The 18,635-nt window shown below is 31.5% G+C and overlaps 2 protein-coding genes across 2 annotated transcripts; both read right to left on the bottom strand.

Annotated features, from left to right (window-relative positions):
* Window positions 1-3,532: 3,532 nt before the first annotated feature.
* LOC145030610 (Phospholipase A2 family protein) lies at window positions 3,533-6,460 on the bottom strand. The gene is made up of 3 exons (XM_078978984.1): window positions 6,323-6,460; window positions 4,460-5,090; window positions 3,533-3,791 (listed from the first exon to the last, which is right to left on the bottom strand). The coding sequence occupies exons 2-3, from the start codon at window positions 5,001-5,003 to the stop codon at window positions 3,661-3,663; spliced, it is 675 nt and encodes a 224-aa protein (XP_078835110.1). The 5' UTR covers window positions 5,004-5,090; window positions 6,323-6,460; the 3' UTR covers window positions 3,533-3,660.
* Window positions 6,461-11,243: 4,783 nt separating this feature from the next.
* Window positions 11,244-16,115, bottom strand: LOC145030609 (uncharacterized). Its single transcript, XM_078978983.1, has 10 exons — window positions 15,648-16,115; window positions 14,792-14,828; window positions 14,623-14,701; window positions 14,470-14,515; window positions 14,282-14,380; window positions 14,047-14,115; window positions 13,620-13,965; window positions 13,177-13,331; window positions 11,738-12,157; window positions 11,244-11,590 (listed from the first exon to the last, which is right to left on the bottom strand). The coding sequence occupies exons 1-10, from the start codon at window positions 16,047-16,049 to the stop codon at window positions 11,561-11,563; spliced, it is 1,683 nt and encodes a 560-aa protein (XP_078835109.1). The 5' UTR covers window positions 16,050-16,115; the 3' UTR covers window positions 11,244-11,560.
* Window positions 16,116-18,635: the final 2,520 nt, after the last annotated feature.

Here is an 18,635-nt window from a genome sequence, read left to right as displayed (position 1 = left end):
AATTGGTTATTATCAATTTGGTCCACTAAAAGGATTGTTTTGGTTTTGCTTATTTATGTAAAAGATTTAAGTCTTTGGCTATTGACTTACTAAACTCCCTCAATCGGGTTGCAATTGTTTAAATTTAAAAACGAGGAAGTTGTAAATAACACACTAACTTATCACGGATTAAGGAATTCGAAGCAAAATATGTACTCTTATTACGAAAGGTTTTGTGATCATCCTTAGATTACCTCAAATACTTGTCATGCACATGTGTAAAGGCTTATGGTCTAGTGAGGTCATGAGTTTATATTAGTAACATTAAATGTGTCTATGAACAGAAAAAACATGTAGCACATTCTTCATATGAAACTACAAAATAATGACATCTCATAATTTAATTGTTACCTACATGCACTGTAGCAACTAGTTGTCATCACACACACTATTAGAAAAGGGGAAATTACTTATTAGGATAATTAACTGTTGTCCTTGTACTTAATTGGTCACTTCCCTTTTTTTATATCTCATTTACCATTGAACTTGTTGTAGGTGTTCACAGAAACCATTGAAACCGGCTATTGAAGGTTTCCGACAATTTCTTATCTCCGACGACTCTTCGGTCGTCTTCTCCGGCGAGCCTTCGACAAAAATGAGATTTTTGACGGATCCTTGGGTCTCGGTTTGATGACTTATAGCAGCAGCAAGCAACAAGAGGTGGTAATGGTGGTTTACCGGTGGCAAAAGGGAGGTGGCAGGTGGGTTCCGATGATGGCAGGTGGCTTGTTGCCTGCGTCCCTTCTTCCTTTTTCTGGCAGCAAATCGACAGGAAGGAGAGAGGGGAGGGTGGAGAAAGCTAAGCAGCAACACCGGCGGTGGATGCCGCTTGGATGGCAGTCGAGAAAAGTCCGTCGGAAAAACTCGTTTTTGCCGGAGGCTCGCCGGAGATAAGAAATTGCCAGAAACCTTCAATAGCCGGTTTCAATGGTTTCTGTGAACACCTACAACAAATTCAATGGTAAATGAGATACAAAAAAAAAGTGACCAATTGAGTATAAGGGTAATAGTTAATTACCCTAATAAGTCATTTCTCCACTAGAAAATAGGGGGTTTTCCTACAGAAAACAACTACGGAAATTTTTTGTAGCTAATTAGCTATAAAATCGCTACGGATCAGCTACAGAATAGGACGCCCTAGTATAGCTACAGAATAGTTACGGATGCCGTAGTTATTCCGTAGCTAATTAGCTACGGAATAGCTATGGATTTGACATTTAATTATGTTTATTCTAATATTTATTTTTGGAAAATGATGTTTTTGTAATGTGTTAAGCACTTAGTAATGTATTTGACATTTTGTTGTTTAATGTAATGAATTTTTATTTCATTTTGACCAAATTAATTGTTTTTTTATTTAAAAAAATTATTGTTTTTTTTAAATAAAAAGTAATTAGCTACGGATTACCTACAGGAAATCCGTAGCTATTTACTTTCATAGCTATCCGCTTCCGTGGCTATTTAGTTTCGTAGCTATTCAATTTCATAGCTATTATGTAGGAAATCCATAGCTATTTAATTTCGTAGCTATTCCGTAGTGATTCCGTAGCTATAATTTAGCTACAGATCATTATGTTACAGATATTTTTCCGTAGCTATCTGCTTATAGCTACAGAATAGCTACGGATTGTACTGTAGCTATTGCACTAGAAAAGTAGTCACATTAGTTTGGTCATGTTTACAGTTTTAGTGTCATATACAATGTAACAATAGTTGTCATATTGGCACCAATGCTTTAAAACACATGTAATGTCATCCACAAGCACATCAACATAAATTCACATCCACATATATTAAAAAAAAAACGACAAAGCATATCATGGTGATCTTCATTCTTTTCCTATTTTAACATGTAAAATACTTTCTTTGCAACAAAAAACAGAAGTAGACTAGATTGAAACCCATCATCTCTAATTTCATGTATCTTGATTCTTGCTAGACAAAAATTCCAAATATTCTACTAACAAAAACATTAATGATATGTTTGGCAACGAGCATCAAGAGCTTTTAGAAGCTTTAGTTTTTAAGAAAAAAAAATACTAAAATTAAAGAAAAAACTTCATTCGGAATTACTAACTTAAAGCTTTTATTTTATGTACAAAAGTTACTTCAAATAGGTTTTGAGAATTTTAATGAGTTTTTAGTTGGTTCTATCATTTTACAACTTGCAAAAGCTTACACCATATTTGTTGAACAAGTCTATACATATAAAAGTTGTAACTCCAAACTCCCCAGACATACCCTTAATCTTAATTAATAAAGTGGGTACGTAATTCAACATATATTCATTTTCCTTTCAGTAAGCTTCCAATAATAACAACTATGGATTGTAATATTATAATACATTATTGGTTTATTGATTTAGACATTTCCTCGTTGATTTTTTTGTATTAGACAAGGAATCTTTCATCGATTATAACATCTTGTTTGTATCCTTTTAACTTGTATTGAGATATTACAATATACATACGACTTTGAATCACCTGAAAAATGTAGTTGAAAATATGTAAATATAACCTACTTTCCACGAATTCTTACTTCAAGCAATATTTTTTTATGTCCATTTTGAGTAGTACACCTTAACCCACCGACATAATAAGATCCAAAGTAAATTATAATGTTACATACAATGCGTGGAATGGAGGGAATTAATAAAAATTAAAGTAAATTAAATTATTTGTTCTTCTGCTTTATAGAAAATCACAAGTTCGGTCCAAATTTTAAAATTGCTTATATGCCAGTCCTTACATTTGCATTTCATTACAGATATGTTCCTTGTGCTTTACTCAATATTGCAAGTTTAGTCCAATCTATGTAGCCATACTATATGGATAAGGACTGTATTGGCAACAAAATTCAAACTTAAGGACAACATGAGGATAATTCGATATTTTGGGCCAAACTTGCAATGTTGGATCAAGCATATCGACCAAATTCATAATCTACTCTATAAATTATTACCCTTCATTATATAAAATGAAAATTAGCCTAAGGTAATTCTTAAGAGTAATTTACACGAATGGTCCCTATGATTTGGGGTAATTTGCACGCTTGGTCCCTAACTTATTTTTCTAACTTGGAAGGTCCCTATTGTTTGTTTTTAGGTAAGGCAGGGACCAAACGCGTAAGAAAAACAAACAGTAGGAACGTTCCGAGTTATAAAAATAAGTTAGGGACCAAACGCATAAATTACCCTAAACCATAGGGACCATTCGTGTAACTTACTCTAATTCTTATTATACACATTATAATCAACTTTACAAAGAAAGACCATATATGCCCCATTTGTTACACATGTCAAGCCATAATATTTTATTCCTGTGACTAAAGTGAACAAAACAGTAACTTTTTTGTCTTATTCAAAAAGATGAAACAAGACAAGACAGAGTAGATCTCTCATATGTGCAAAAGACATAAATACCCTCCTCTTCCTGATATCCAAAATACGCCTACATGTTTTTAGGACTACGATATACTAAGATGGATGTAGAAATTTAGACTAATGAAACGACAATTTAATATAAAATGTTATCATTTGGACATTTACTCACAAGACATTTACATACATATATTACTTGTATATATATACGAGTCTTATATAGACATAATTGAATTTTAAGTCTAGCGTGCTTCTTTATTAGCATTCCAACCTTTCCATTTCATATTGCTGAGCCATCCAAATCCAAGACTTAATTGACCCGACTTTAATTTCACCAAATGTTGTCTGTATGGTATCAGTATACCCCTCAGACCTGTATTATAGAAAAAAAAAATTATAGGTTAAATTACTCTTTTGTCCTTTAGGCAAAGTTCCTTACATGGAACAAATTTTCTAGGGATCTTTTTGGTAGTGAGGATGAGGAGGGCATTAACGTCTTTTGCACAGACAAGAGATAATTGGGATAAATGCAAAGCTATAAAACATATTACCATTTATTCATGTATTATAGCATCTTACTTTCAGGTTTTGTTTTAAGGTTAAATATCATAAAAGACCTTATATATTGAGTTTTTTCCTGATTAAACCTCAACTTTATTTTTGTCTTGAAAAAGACCTTGCAGTTTTTCATTTTTCCGAAAAATCCCTCAACTTTTATTTTTTCGAAAAAACCTCACATTTGACAAGTTTTTTCGGGAAAAAAAAAACTGCTAAAAGGGTCAAATCGAAAAAAAATTGGAAAATACAAGGTCTTTTCATCGATCGGAAAAAAATGGAAAATAAATTATTTTTTATTTTTTAAAGTACAATGCTTTAATAGGAAAAAGAAATGAAACTAGGATGCTCCATGCTACAATAAACAAATCAACTAAAGTTTCAATTTCTTCCAATAACTCCTAAATAAATAGATAAAGTAATTTGCTATTTCTTGCATTTAACCATTTCTAAAACACAAAAGTTGGAAAGAAATCTACCACAAACCTGATACACACATAGTCTTGTAAAGATGAGCAACATGAACATCTCCTCTTGTAGCCATATGAGGCCTCTCTAAGCATTCAAGAAAAGCCAAATCCGCCTTCAAAAGCTCACTTTGATCATGACTATCATATCCCATATCATGACAATAACAACAATAATCAAGCCAATCAATAGGCCTTTTATCCCACAATAAAGACCCTCCATCTTTCCCACTTGACCAATTTGGCCCACAGTAATGCCCATATCGTGGAAACAATTGTGACAAAAATGCCCTTGGACCCGTGTGCCATGGAACCTTTGAAACATAAGGTCTGAAACGAACTGTGGAGTAAGTGACACCGGGTCCCACAAGATTGGTTTGAGAGAGTTGTGCGTGTTTTTTTAGTTTTTTGTTGAAAAAAGTTGGGATTTTTAGGTTTTCTGCCCATGGGAAAACTGAAATGAGGGATAATCCCCAAACTTTGATGTTGATTTCTTGATTTTTAGGTGGATATTGAAGGGTTGTGGTTGTTGTTGTTGTTGTATCTGGTTTGTTTGAAGTCATTGTGATACTAAAAGTGTAGAAGTAATTGAGAAATGGGTTTTATGGGAATCATTTAGTAATAGAAGAATGCTTCTTGTTAAACAAGACCTACATGAAGCAAGAGTAGTAAAAGTTGAATTAAGATAAGCAATCCAAAATGGAGTGAAAACAATTCATAACAAAATGATTGAAGCATTTTGTGTGTGTGTGTGTGTGTTTTTTTTTTTTACAAAACGGGATAACGGAGGAAAATGGTTTTCTAAATGGTAAAAAAGTAAAATGGTTTAATCACTAGAGAAAATGGTTAAGTGGTTAATCGATAAAATGAGAAAAGTACATTATGGTTTTATGTATATTTCGTTCTATGAAAAAGAAAGAAAGCAGACACATAAATTAAGTTATTGTGCAAACAATAGAATGTTTTTTGGTTTAGAAATTATTAAAAGATTCATGATGTCACCAGAATCTTTGGCTATATACAAGCAATCAGCAATTCAACTAACAGATGATGAAACTCAAACTGAAGGTTGTTATATAAGATATAGTTTATAATGATAATAAACAAGAAAAAGAAGCCTTAAACTAAAAGTCTTAAATAAACCAAAAGTCTAATCAATAGTCATAATCACCCTCTTTTAAGTTACCATCAAACTCTTTTCTTATATCCTCATCACTCTTTAATCCATCCACAGAGGAGTAATTTAAAAGTCTAATATTTCTTTGGGACAAGTTAAGAAATTCCCATTTCATAGCCTACGAGTTACGTAAAACTAAGGGATTGCCATGTGCGTTCAAACTACTTATTGCGATTTGAAATTGCAACAATCAATTTTAAGTGTTTGCGTAAACCGATTATGATTCCAATTTTCTGATTATTTAGGGTAAACGTAATCATTTGGATATCAATTAGCGTACGAAAATCGATTATAGGAATCAATGTAACATTACCCAACTATACTACCTTTTAACAGGTTATGTGATTTTGATTCTTTCAAAGCATCCTTCATAATGTAAAACCGAAGTCATAGGCCTATGTGTTCTTGCAAGAAAAACAGAAACAGGTACAATTTCCCAGTAATTACCCGTACGTTACTCTATAGTTCATCAAAATCAAGTGTCAATCCGAACTCTATTAAACTTGTCACAAAGCAATAATTTTCTAAAAACAATAGTTTTCACAAGAACATAATACTCGAAGTCTCGAACGCGATAATTTCCTAAAAGTACCAAAATCTGACAATTAATCCACAGGTATGAACGAGAGCAAACGAAAAATCTATTGATGAGCTTAAAATTCAACTGCGAAGCTAAAACTAGAAGTTGAAACGAATGATACTAACCGAAACGCAGTAATTCCGCAACAATTTCGTAGTAAAGCTGTTGTTCATCAGAGAATTTGGGGATTTTAATGAAGAGAACAGGGTGGGAAAGGATAAAGGGAGTGATGAGACAAAAGTTCACCGACTCAGCGATTGTACACTCAGAAAATTAGTGTCTTTGGTCAGAATATATTCTCCAAATAACAAGCTAACGTTCTCTAAAGTCTTACGTAATAGAAAAATATTACTAAATATTTATTGAGTTTTATAGTTTTATTTTTTAATCTAGCTTAGTTCAAACTTATCAAAAAGTTTAAATAATAAAATTTTAATTTATTTTGTTAATAACAAAACTGGTCAATTATTTAACTTTTTAGAATTTTCAAAACCTTTTAAGAGTTTTAAACACTTAAATCTTAGTTATCTCACAGAAAAAAAATGTTATAAAAGATATTATACTTTTTAATTTTTCTATTTAAAAATAAACTTTATTTTATTTTCAAAAACATCTGCATATCTTTTTTTTTCGTTATCATTTTTTAAAAGGTTTACAAATAATCTTTTAGTAATTGACAATTTTTTTGGTAGAGGAAAACCAAACTTTTTCCTCAAAAAAAAAAAAACTTTTATATTTAATTATTTTTTTTTCATTTTGACCAACTTTTTTTTTGTTGATTCGTAATTTTTATTCTTGGTGTTTATGATGTTTTTGATTGAGGTAGATAAAGATCTAATTGTTAAGTGGTAAACCCTATCATCGGTGCAATATATGTCAACTCACCCTAAAATCCATGTGAGAAGTTAAACGTAGAACATTAAAGATATTTCAGACATGACAAAGTTTGAACCTTGGACCTCGAAATTATGCACCCAAACTACTAGTCCCCATTGTGGGGCTAACTTGTATGTGATTGCTAATTTGGAAGCTGAAGATTGTGTCTGATAGCTTCTATCAAACAAATGACTACATGTCTTTTGGGGAGTGAATGTTTCGCATGTACTAACTTGGACGAAATCATATCACAAATGGTTTCATGTTTGCTAATTTCGAGACTAAATTTCTGATTTTGTTATCGTTCACAATGCTCCTCTTATATGGCTATTGAAGGTAAAAAAAAAAAAAAAAAAAAAAAAAAAAAAAAAAAAAAAGGGTTTCTAACGTTTACATCAAACAAACCTAACTAAACCTAGAGGAAGATGTATAACAATCCTAATCCATCATAGCAGCCAAATGTCAAATAAATACCAAACAAAATTAGTGGAACATAAAATAGACGTGTCCTCCTCCAACACTAAATTCTTTCCAGCATAATTAAGAGCTACATGCCGGATGATCCAAGCTATACTTGACTATACTTATCAGACACTTTCACAAGATCATTAAGATACAAACCATTCAATAGATGCATCCACCACTTATAATCTTAAACACGATATAAAATGCACAAAATGCCATAAAACTCATGTAGTTTGTATATAATTTAATTTTTAAGAAAATTACTAAAAGTGTTGGATTTGAATTATTATTTTTTTTAAAGAAAAAAGAAAAAACGTAATGATACTAGTAGCTAAATTGATCCTTCCATTTTGGGTTCCAAATTGTTCAGCCTCAAATCGAACAACGGAAATTATATATATGTGAGTTACTTTTAACTTAATAAATATAAATCTAAAATGATGTTTCGAATTTGGAAATAAAGAAATGCATTCGAGTTCATGTTTTCATGGTTATGATAACTAGGTTTTAATATAAAGTTTGGATCAATAATCAAATTTTTCTAAAAATTATATAATTGAACCAACATGAGTAAGTATTAGAAATTCGGTAAGAGTTGTACGGATCAACGATAAAACTGACGAAATGACGATTTTGGTGGCATGAACATATACAAAAAAGACTACCATCAATGACGATGGTGATGGTTGATTCATTGATGGATGATGTTAAGAGGAGAATAGGACATCTTAATAGGAAGTGGAAGGATATCGTAAGGTTAGACATAGAGTAATTGGCTCTTTCTAGCGACATGTCCTCATATAGGAGGGTGTGGAGGGTAAATATCATGTTAGTTGAGTGGCCGAGGTCCTTATATGCGTCTTATTGCTTATGTCGTTTGGTAAATTGATTTTTTTTTCAGTATATGCTTACTCCCTTGTATGTTTTGGTTTTTGATCGTTATTATCAATAATATTATGTTTTATATGTGTATATGTAGCTCACACTGTTTTATTATTCCTCTGCTTTCCCCCATTTAAAGGTGTTTATTATTTACACATGTCTGAGGCCTTTTTTAGTGAAACAATAGCTCTTTCCCTATTGGAGACACAACTGCCGATATCTATGCCCTACCAAATTTCAATGGGATTCTGAGGGTACGTTGTTATTTTACATATATAAAGTTATGTTTAGGAGCTAGGGAGTTATCTTCCAAACATGTATACATATTAATAAAGGGCTAATCACAAAAATGAACAACATAATTGTGAAATTCTCTTTTATAACCAATCCTTGAGATATTTTTAAAATAATCACAATCTTCGAAATACTTTAATCAAACTAATTAATTTTTGTGTCAGATTGTGTTAAGAGTTAAGACCGTTGAGACGGAATATAAAATAATATGAAAGCTGAAATTTTAGAAAAATTGTATATTTCAAAATTCCATATATTCTAGTTTTGTATATTTTGGAGAATACTTCATTTCAAACTTGTATATTGGAGTGCATTTTAGGTTTTTTTTTTTTTTTTTTTTTTTAAATTGTATGTTATGTCTTTTAGCGTTTTAACCATTTATCTAAACACAAAACTCTATTGATCAAAATATAGCCAGATTTTAAAGCCCAATTTTCTATTAGGGGGTCATGGGAGCGAATCATGTTGTAAATTATGTCTAATTATACATTTTATGGTGTGCATTTCACTTATGTATGAACTATTGTGGGGTGGTTAACTTGGCGGATTCTAAGATAAGGTTACAGTAAAATCAAACTTTTTGTCTTTCCAATGTCCTCGAATAAACGTTGATGACGATAATGTCAAATATTTTATGAGTATTGTTACTAGTATCTTGTCATTATTTGTTGCCAATAATATTGTCAAAAGTGATGCTAACCAGTTAGTTATATATCGATCTCCTATATCAATAAAAAACTGATTACCTCGGGGAAACCGATTTGATGCAAAAAAAATTTGGCATTAGTATTAACCAAATATGTAATTCATTGCATGTTACCAAATATGTAATTTATTGCATGTTACAGTGACTCCCGAAGCAGTCTACGAAACACAAGAAATACGTATAAATGATTTCCTTTCACGTCGTTAAGGGAAGTAATGTAACACATGTTTCCCAATATGTATTTTAACTGTTTAAGTAATTGAATTTATGTTAAGGAGGGTTAATTTTAGGTTGAGGCGTGACATGCCTCATAGCAGACGCAACGAGCCTGGGCACATGCAAGCGTAGAGCACCTAATTGATGGAGTGGCGCACCCTATTTAGCAACTAAAACTCTAATTTATCAATCCTTAGGCCCTATTTAAGGACACTAACTCCTAGGGTTGCCTTATTTGGCCTCCATTTTGTAGAATCACCTCCCTCAAAACCCTAGGCTCCATTTATGATCTTCCTTGGGTTTTGTCACTTTGGTGTGTAGCTTGTGGGAGAAGGAACCTCATTTGATGGAAGAGAGCTTAGATTCCTCGAAACCCTAGCCTCCATTAAGACTCTTATTAGATTCAGATCTAAAAATTATAGCCTCTAGCTAAAAGTATTAGTAACTTAAGGAAAAATGTTGTTAAACCAATAGGCATGACGCTCCTATTAAAGGGTCATATCATGCCTGGTTGTTGACTTTTTGACCAATTTGTCTTTTGGTCAAAATTTGGTGGATTTAAACTATAAACTGATAATAGAACTTTGTTTGGTTATAGGTTATCAACTTTAGCAATTTCGAGGTGTTTGATTGTGTGTGTAGTGTCTACAGTTGCACTGCATCCATGTCTTTTGTTTTTAAAGACTTTGATATGGTTTTATTATGATTTTGGAGCACGATGTGATATGTTTGATCAAATGGATGTTTTTATTATACTTTGAAAAATGGTTTTGGTTGATTACTCTTATTTTAAAATAAACAATTTAGTTTAAAAATTTAAGACGTTACAAGTGTAAGTCATTTATGACGGGACTGTTATGATGCTCATGAATCATAAAATAACCATCAAAATCTGCTGATGTTGATTGATGATCAAAACCCACATTCACACAAAATCCAGTGTTGATATTTCCTACTACACAAGCATGCCGGGCAAAATGCTATACTTCACAAATTTTGAAGGGATCCATCAAAAAAATCTTTTTCCAAACTCCATGTGTATAATTACAATATTAAAAGGATTAATCCAGAAACTGTTATTCATATAATACGTATGAATTACATCGGTTTGAATACTTCGTCACTATCAGCTGTGTGGTAATATTAGTTTTCAAATTGTATTTACATTTTCATTTTGATAAACTATTGTGATAGGTGGCCCAATAAAGTGTAGAGTCTTCAGTTTAAAAACTAATTGTGTACTATAATTGATGGTGCTTACCTAAAAATATAAACATGTAGAAATATAATTATATGTACTATAATTGCATGAAAGAAAATGATATTTTCTTTTGTAGTGTAACTTCAAAAGCCCATAACCCCTTACACTCAGAAGGAGATTAATAAAAAAAAGATGCTTAAATGTTCACAATGGAAGGCAAACCTTATCAAAAACACCTTTGAAGTACATGACTACAGCAAGAATTGTACAAGGTACTGAAAAAGCAATTAAGCTAAAAAAAATAAATAGAAAAACAATACCAAGTGCTAAAAAGCAGAATGATTTTGATTCTAAATAGTTAGAAGAACAAGCTACAGTCCTCTTGGATCATATATAACCCCAAGGGTCAATAAAAACCTACCAAATAACTAAATAAGATATTAACTTTTCTCCAAATATTAATAAATTTACAAATCCAAAAAATCAAAAACCCAAAATACTCCCTCTTTTTTTTTTTTTTAACTTATTTCTAATCCAGTTTTTTTTATCATCATAATCTCATTAATTACCAGTTCAATGTTACAAAGATATCAGAAGACAGTTATATTTTAATCTGTACAGAATCATTCCTACCCTATAAATTACCTCCTCTTCCACCTCACCTCTTCACCCCCTTGTACTTTGTGCTTTAAGAGTGGTACATTTCCAATCCGTCAGTCTTCGTCACATATCCTCTCCTTTCCCATCATCACTCTGCCACAACACACAAAACATCAGTCAAAATTCTTCTTTCAACAACCCCCACACACATGACCTATTTTATTAAAAAATATATTTTATTAAAATCCAATCCACATTGGAACTGAAACTCTCACACTGTGACTGCTAAGACTGGTATACCTGTTGCCAAGAAGTTGATTTCCCGGACCCACCACCAACTTCACCTACTTTCTCACAGTCGGTCACCTGCCCGGATGAATTCCCGGGCAGATTAGTTCCGAAATTAAAACCGTTTCTACCGGATCCTGTTTTCGGGTCGGGATCAATGGGCTCTACTTTCGGTTGGTTTAATGGGATTTGAGGTCGGTTTGAGGGATTCTCGGTCAGCAAAGCGGGCAGCTGTCTCGGGTTTACGGGCGGGGTGAATAATGAAGGTGGAGGGGCAGCATCGTTTTCACCGACGACTCCGGGAGCAAACTTAGTGCCAGGTGGCAAAGCTTTTTCAATTTTCTTTGATGCGATTTTCCAGACAACGGGGCCCAGGTTTGCAGCAAATCGAGCTAGGCTTCTAGCGTAACCATGCTCAGCGTGTAAACCTACCTGGATTTTAGTGAATAAAAATATATATTAAATGTTTTTAATTATTACTACAAAGTCAATATATATATATATATATATATATATATATATATATATATATATATATATATATATATATATATATATAACGGTGTAGTCACTACAGAATATAGTTAAGTGGCTAAATCAATAAACTGGTGAAGGATGGAAACAAATAAGGGCTTAAAAAAAATAAAAAGCAATGTACTTTCATTTATTTGTTTATTAAAGCATATTGCTTCTACTTTTTTTTCCTATTATGTATCTATTGTGTTTTTATTATCAAAGCAATGTACTAAATAAAACCTACGAAATTATAGCATCAAATTTTCAAAATTTTCCTTATTAGGGCGATGTATTTTGATAAATCTACCAAATTAGAGTAAATTACACGAATGGTCCCTATGGTTTGGGGTAATTTGCACGCTTGGTCCCTAACTTATTTTTTTAACTCGAAAGGTCCCTACTATTTGTTTTTGTTACACACTTGGTCCCTGTCTTACCTGAAAAGACTATTATAGTATTATTTAAATAGAGAAAATGGTGGGGTAGGTAAGGTGAGGTGAGGGGGTGGGGGTGGGGTTGGGAGTGTGTTTATTTAAATAAATTAAAAAATCAAGGGGAAAATAGTCTTTTTAAGTAAGATAGGGACCAAGCGTGTAACAAAAACAAACAGTACCGACCTTCTGAGTTAAAAAAATAAATTAGGGACTAAACGTGTAAATTACCCTAAACCATAGGGACCATTCGTGTAATTTACTCACCAAATTATATCAATGAAAATTGCTCTTTCTTTGTATGACACTGCTATAAGTGAGTAGATTTGTAATAGGAAGAAATGAAAGTAGGATGCTTTAACAAACAAATAACTACTTCCTAAAAGCTACTTCCGAATTAAATAAGTACAAATATGGTATAGATGAATATATATATATATATATATATATATATATATATATATATATATATATATATAAGAAAATTGAAAACAAAGAACATACTGCTAATAGCTGCTTCTTTTCCCCACCAAAGTTGGACAAAAGAGATGACTCATAACCATAAGCTGAAGGGTGATATTGCTTGTAGGTCTCACGTCTAGTTTCGTCAATAATGAAATGTTTATTCCCATATTTCATGTCTGCTTTCCGAATACGCTCTGAAAAAATTGAGAATAAACAATAAAAAAATGTGTAACAAAAAATTAGAATTGTCTTATTAGTAACAAAAGGAGTGATCTTGGTTTCTTTTAGTTATCAAAATTGATTCTTTTAGTTATACATTAAGTTTAGTTACTACTGTGTTTATTCTTTTATCATTCAATCAAAATATCAAATCACATCTTAAAACAATCTAAAACTTTGTGAATTGTGACACCCACAAACAAATATAGAATCTATTATATTATAAGAAGTGTAAAAAGCTATTTTAAGAAGAAAAAAAAAACCTGGAAACTCTTCATTCCAATCTGACAACAATTCTGAGAAATGTTCACCATTGCGAGAACGATTCGATCCAAATAAACCATCAGGTTGATACCTATAAAGCATAGGTGGCGCTTTTCGTAAATTATAAGGAGTAGACTCGTTTGTATTGTCTTCAGGGGTTGCCAGGGTGGCACCTGAGGTTGACTCAGGACCAACACGGTCCAATGGCGGTCTGCCAGGTGTCTTCTTCACATGCTTGCCAGGTGGCCTTCCTCTTTTCACCACTTTTGGTTGTAATTCTCCATCTTCACCTTCTTGCCTCAGATTCTCAAAGTCCCTTTTTGCCAACTCTAGTATAGACCTCGCCTATTGAGAAAAAAAAAAAAAAGTAAAATGATATAATTTATAAAAAATTAGAAAAGTATGCATAAACAAGATGAAACTTACCTGTCGAAAGTATATTGTATCAGATGAATTATACTGCATTGCATTTGAGCAAATCAAATAGACATCTGCCTGCAAACACAAGATATATTCACAAAAGATTCATATAAACATAACTGTATGTATGCTATATGAAAAGAAATAGAATCAAGATATCAATTTTAAATGATTATGTAACTGCTAATGTTTATGTTATACTATATAAGAAGAGAAACAATGAGATTATGACTATACAAACCTCCAATTCTTCCAAATTTGAATAAAGACCCTCATCAAGTTTTCTCCTAACAGTGCCAAAATCCATAGGTTGCTTGATAATTTCATGGTAATCTGGAAGCTGAACACAAAACAACATATCCATATCAATCAGAAGTAGAAAAAAAAAAAAACACAACTGATGACATGAAAGCTTTCGAAATAAAGCACCTCATTAGGGTCAACAGGATCAGAGAAGACTGCATGAGTGTCCTTCCTGTAGAACAATTTAAATACTCTCTTAAATCAAGAAACAGTGGAAGAAATAAGATGTACTCTATTCAAAGAAGCAAAAGAAAGAAAGAGAGAGAGAAAGAGACACACTTTTGAAGCCTATCAAGAATGAACAACAACAACTTTTTGTCTGGCAAAGGTGTTGTGGGTCCAGACTCTAATGGTGACCCTGCATAGAAATTAAATGAAAAGATTAGAAAACAAAAAACCATGATAAAATCTCATTCAAAAATATAAGAAAAGGGTTTTTGATTAAGACCATGAAGAGTGTCCATCGCTTTCAAAACCTTTTCACCCTATAAACATAAAATCCACACCAATCGTTACAACAAAGAAGAATAAATTAGATTACAGAAAATACATCAAAGGTAGTTGTAGTTCATCATTAATGAAAGCACCCACAAGATGAAAGGAAACATAACCAATTGGCAAGTACAGGTGAGGTTAAAGAATACAGAGAATAACAATAATTAATAAAGAAAAGACAAATTTGAACTTTTTCCCAGAGACATGGTGGTGGGGGAATGTTCCTTTAAGTCTGTGTGTATGCATATCCTTATACATATACATATAAATAATAAAAGTCAGATAGACTAACTAGGAGCAATACATCAACTATCAACTATACAAATATAATAAAATAAGAGAATTTATGTCAAAAACAGAACGTTGATAGAATTAAAGGCTTCAGATTTCACAAACCACGAAAGGAAAAAATATATATATATAAATTAGCATCGCACTGTACGTGTATGTTATATATCCACACATGTATCTATTTACAGGTTTTGTAGTTATGGATGTGTAAGCTAAAAACAAAACGTGACATAGTCAACACAAGTACGTCCACTAACGATCTTGGAAGAAAAGAAAAGGCTGTTGAAGTACCCGCGAAAATCCAAATAAAGTTTCAAAGGGAGAAAATCATGGCCAGTGAAGATATTTTCTTCCCCTCAATTTTGCTATTTTTAAAATCCTGGTATTTTTTATGCTCTAAAATACACTTTTTCCCTCGATTTTCTTGTTTTAAACTCTTAAGCATTACTACAGTACAAATTCACAAAAACAAAAAAAATCTAAACCCTAATTTCGAGGCATTAATGAAAGAAATTTACCTGATGATCAGTGAGAACACCACCAGATCCGGATTTAATTTTGCGAATATCAACATCAGCATTCGAATCAGAGCCACAAGATGCCGAATTAAGAGAGGAAGATCTAATTAAATCAGACGAGAAATGTTGTTGTTGTTGTTGCTGATCCGATTGGGGCAAACGAACAACGAGCTTGACTTTCTTCTCTTTCCTCTCGTCATCATCGTCATCGTAGTACTCTTCTTCACCGACGTCGCTGGCAGTCGAGTTAGGGTTCCGGCGATTGGATCTCCGCTGTTGTAATTGTTCTTGATTTTGCAATTTCTGTTGTTCTATAGCCCGTTTCTGGAGATCTAAAAGAGAAGGACGGCCTTTCTTCTTCTTCTTCGCCGTCGTTGCTCCACCTCCGCCTACCTTACCCATGCTCCTTTCTCTCTCTATCCTTTCTCGCTATTTTTGGTTTCTCTCTCCAGAGCAAGCGTTAACTATTTTTGTTACATTACAATTTCTGAATGACAATTTGTTAACTTTTGGCCCTTTAACTATATAAATGTTGACTTAATTCACCCTTCTATTAGTAAATCATGCATGGTCTATCGAAAATCGACAATCTTGATATCAAATCGTGTGGTCAATGAAAAGACTTGCTTCTTTTTAAGATTCTTTGCTTTTTTGTGTTCAAGTAATGTTATTTGTCTCTATATCAGAGCATATACTATAATGAAAATTATAAGAAGAAATATAAAAAGTTCGAATAAACGATAATGAAAAATGAAAATTATAATGTAATGGGCGTTGGATTTTGGAGCCTAGCGAAAATAGAAGTGCAAAAGGCATAGATTTCATCTAGTTTACATTAAGTATTTGATGTCATTAGATTTCATCTAGTTTACCTAAAGTATTTGATGTCATATTTTAAGAACCAATAGACCAATACACAAAGTCTGATTTTATGTATTGTTGATTTAGTTAACCATCTAAAATGATACAATTTTAAGGTATTATTTCGGATATTTCATGCTTATACTTTAAAACAACAACAAACACTGAAAATCCTATTATAATGGGATAGGGGATGTAAATATTCCAAGTCTCCTTATGAAGAAGAGCAATGACCTATAAAGGAGGAAAAATAAGAACAACAAGAGGAAGTGAGTAAGTTCAAGTGAGCAATAAAAAATATACAAAGATAATCATGAAAAACGCAAAAAGATTTCGAAAACCTGCGAAAGAGACAAAAGCAACCGGGATAAAGTCAATATAAGCCGAAAAAAAAATAAAGATAAAATATACAAGACAAAGTATATATCAAAGTAAATAAATAAATAATCCCGACAACTGATACTAGTCTACTCCAAGCACATTGAGAAAAAGTTATATATAAACTTAAAAATGACAAATCTCGACACATTTTTTGTAGTATTTCGTTTGAACATGTATAAGAGTTTCATACTTGACTTTTATGAAACAAGTGATTGTCCTAGGGACTTTAATCATATTATGATAGAAGTTTGTCCATAACTTTTGAGTACGTCATATTCTTTTGCATTTGGATATGAAATTCTTAAAACTTCATTTTCGTTTGTAATTATGTCAGAAAGATATTGTGTGTATTTATAAACTACTATTATTGAGATGTAATTATTGTTCTTGTTTCAAGATAGTAAAATCATTTGGTAGCATTTAGAATTATAGTTTTATGTCTCTTTCAAAACCTTGAACTCATTTAACTGGGTGTATATTGTATATTGTAGATTGTATGATGTATGGAGTAATATACTGAATCTCACATGCCAAGTATCTTAAATATCTTAAATGTTCATTATTTATTAAGTGGGGTAAAATTATATTCAAAGAATTTTGACATAAGAAGTATAGAACAAGTGTCCTTTGTAATTGAACTTTATTTATATTGCTAAAATGGTTAGAAAAATGTAAGATTTGGGTTTTTACTATATGTGTGATCGTTACTTTGGTAGGTAGCTAAAAACGGTTGCTTTGGTACAATTAGTTGAAAGTTTGAAAAAATAAATTGTATTTAAGGGTAATTTATAAGTGTATTATGTCTAAAATAAGGGAAATCTTCAGAAAAAGTCCCAATATTTACGGAAAAGTTACACTTTAGTCCTAAGATTTTTTTTTTGAACGAAAAAGTCCTGAAAACCGGCAAAAATTTGCAGTTTGACCCTTTTTGACCGGTTGAAACCGGTACCAAACTAATTTGGGACTATTTCGTAAACTAATCCAAAATATTGGGATTTTTCAGTAAACAAAAAATATTAGGATTTTTCTGTAAACAAAAATATTAGGACTTTTCTATAAACAAAACCTTAATTATTATTATTGTTATTATTATTATTATTATTATTATTATTATTATTATTAAAAATATAAATAAGAATACTATTTTTTGAACTTGTTATTTTTAATATTATTACTAATACATATAAATGCATTAAATGAAAAAAAATATTATTAATAACATTGTTTAAGGGTGGAGGTGGAGGAGATGGTGATGTTTTTAGTATTGAAATCGTGAATGTCTACTTGTATATTTTTACTTTGTATATGGTCATTTCATATTTGTTATTATTGTTTTCAATTCAGAATATTAATATTTAACAATTTGAAAGAAGTTGCATATTAATAGTTTAAGGTAGTAGAGTTTCTCATTTTGTATATAAAATTGTTTAAGGTTGAAGAATTACTTTCCAAATCCAACAAATCCACTACAAACATCTACATAAGTAACCTATATTAAAATTCGAAAGTATTAATTACAATATTTTGTTTAACAAAAAGTAATAGGAATAATTCAAAAGTATTATTCAAAATTCAAAAGTATTAATCCAAAAAACATGTCCTATTACTTTTTATTGAACAAGATATTGTAATTAATATTTTTGAATTTTGATATGGGCTACCTATGTAGATGTTTGTAGTGGATCTGTTGGATTTGGAAAATAATCCTTCTACTGTAAACATTTTTATATACAAAGTGAGAAATCC

The sequence above is a fragment of the Lactuca saligna genome, chromosome 2 (assembly GCF_052625555.1).
Source record: "Lactuca saligna cultivar CGN05327 chromosome 2, ASM5262555v1, whole genome shotgun sequence".
Lineage (NCBI taxonomy): Eukaryota > Viridiplantae > Streptophyta > Magnoliopsida > Asterales > Asteraceae > Lactuca > Lactuca saligna.
This window is presented reverse-complemented; position numbering and strand designations above follow the sequence as displayed.

Bases quoted from the DNA above. Each gene is read 5' to 3' on its own strand.
- LOC145030610 (XM_078978984.1), bottom strand. From the start codon at position 5,003: ATGACTTCAAACAAACCAGATACAACAACAACAACAACCACAACCCTT. The intron at 3,792-4,459 runs GTTTGTGGTAGA...TCTATAATACAG, and splicing joins CAAGACTATGTGTGTATCAG to GTCTGAGGGGTATACTGATA.
- LOC145030609 (XM_078978983.1), bottom strand. From the start codon at position 16,049: ATGGGTAAGGTAGGCGGAGGTGGAGCAACGACGGCGAAGAAGAAGAAG. The intron at 13,966-14,046 runs GTAAGTTTCATC...TTTTCTCAATAG, and splicing joins ATACAATATACTTTCGACAG to GCGAGGTCTATACTAGAGTT. The intron at 13,332-13,619 runs GTTTTTTTTTTC...CAATTTTTTCAG, and splicing joins TTGGAATGAAGAGTTTCCAG to AGCGTATTCGGAAAGCAGAC.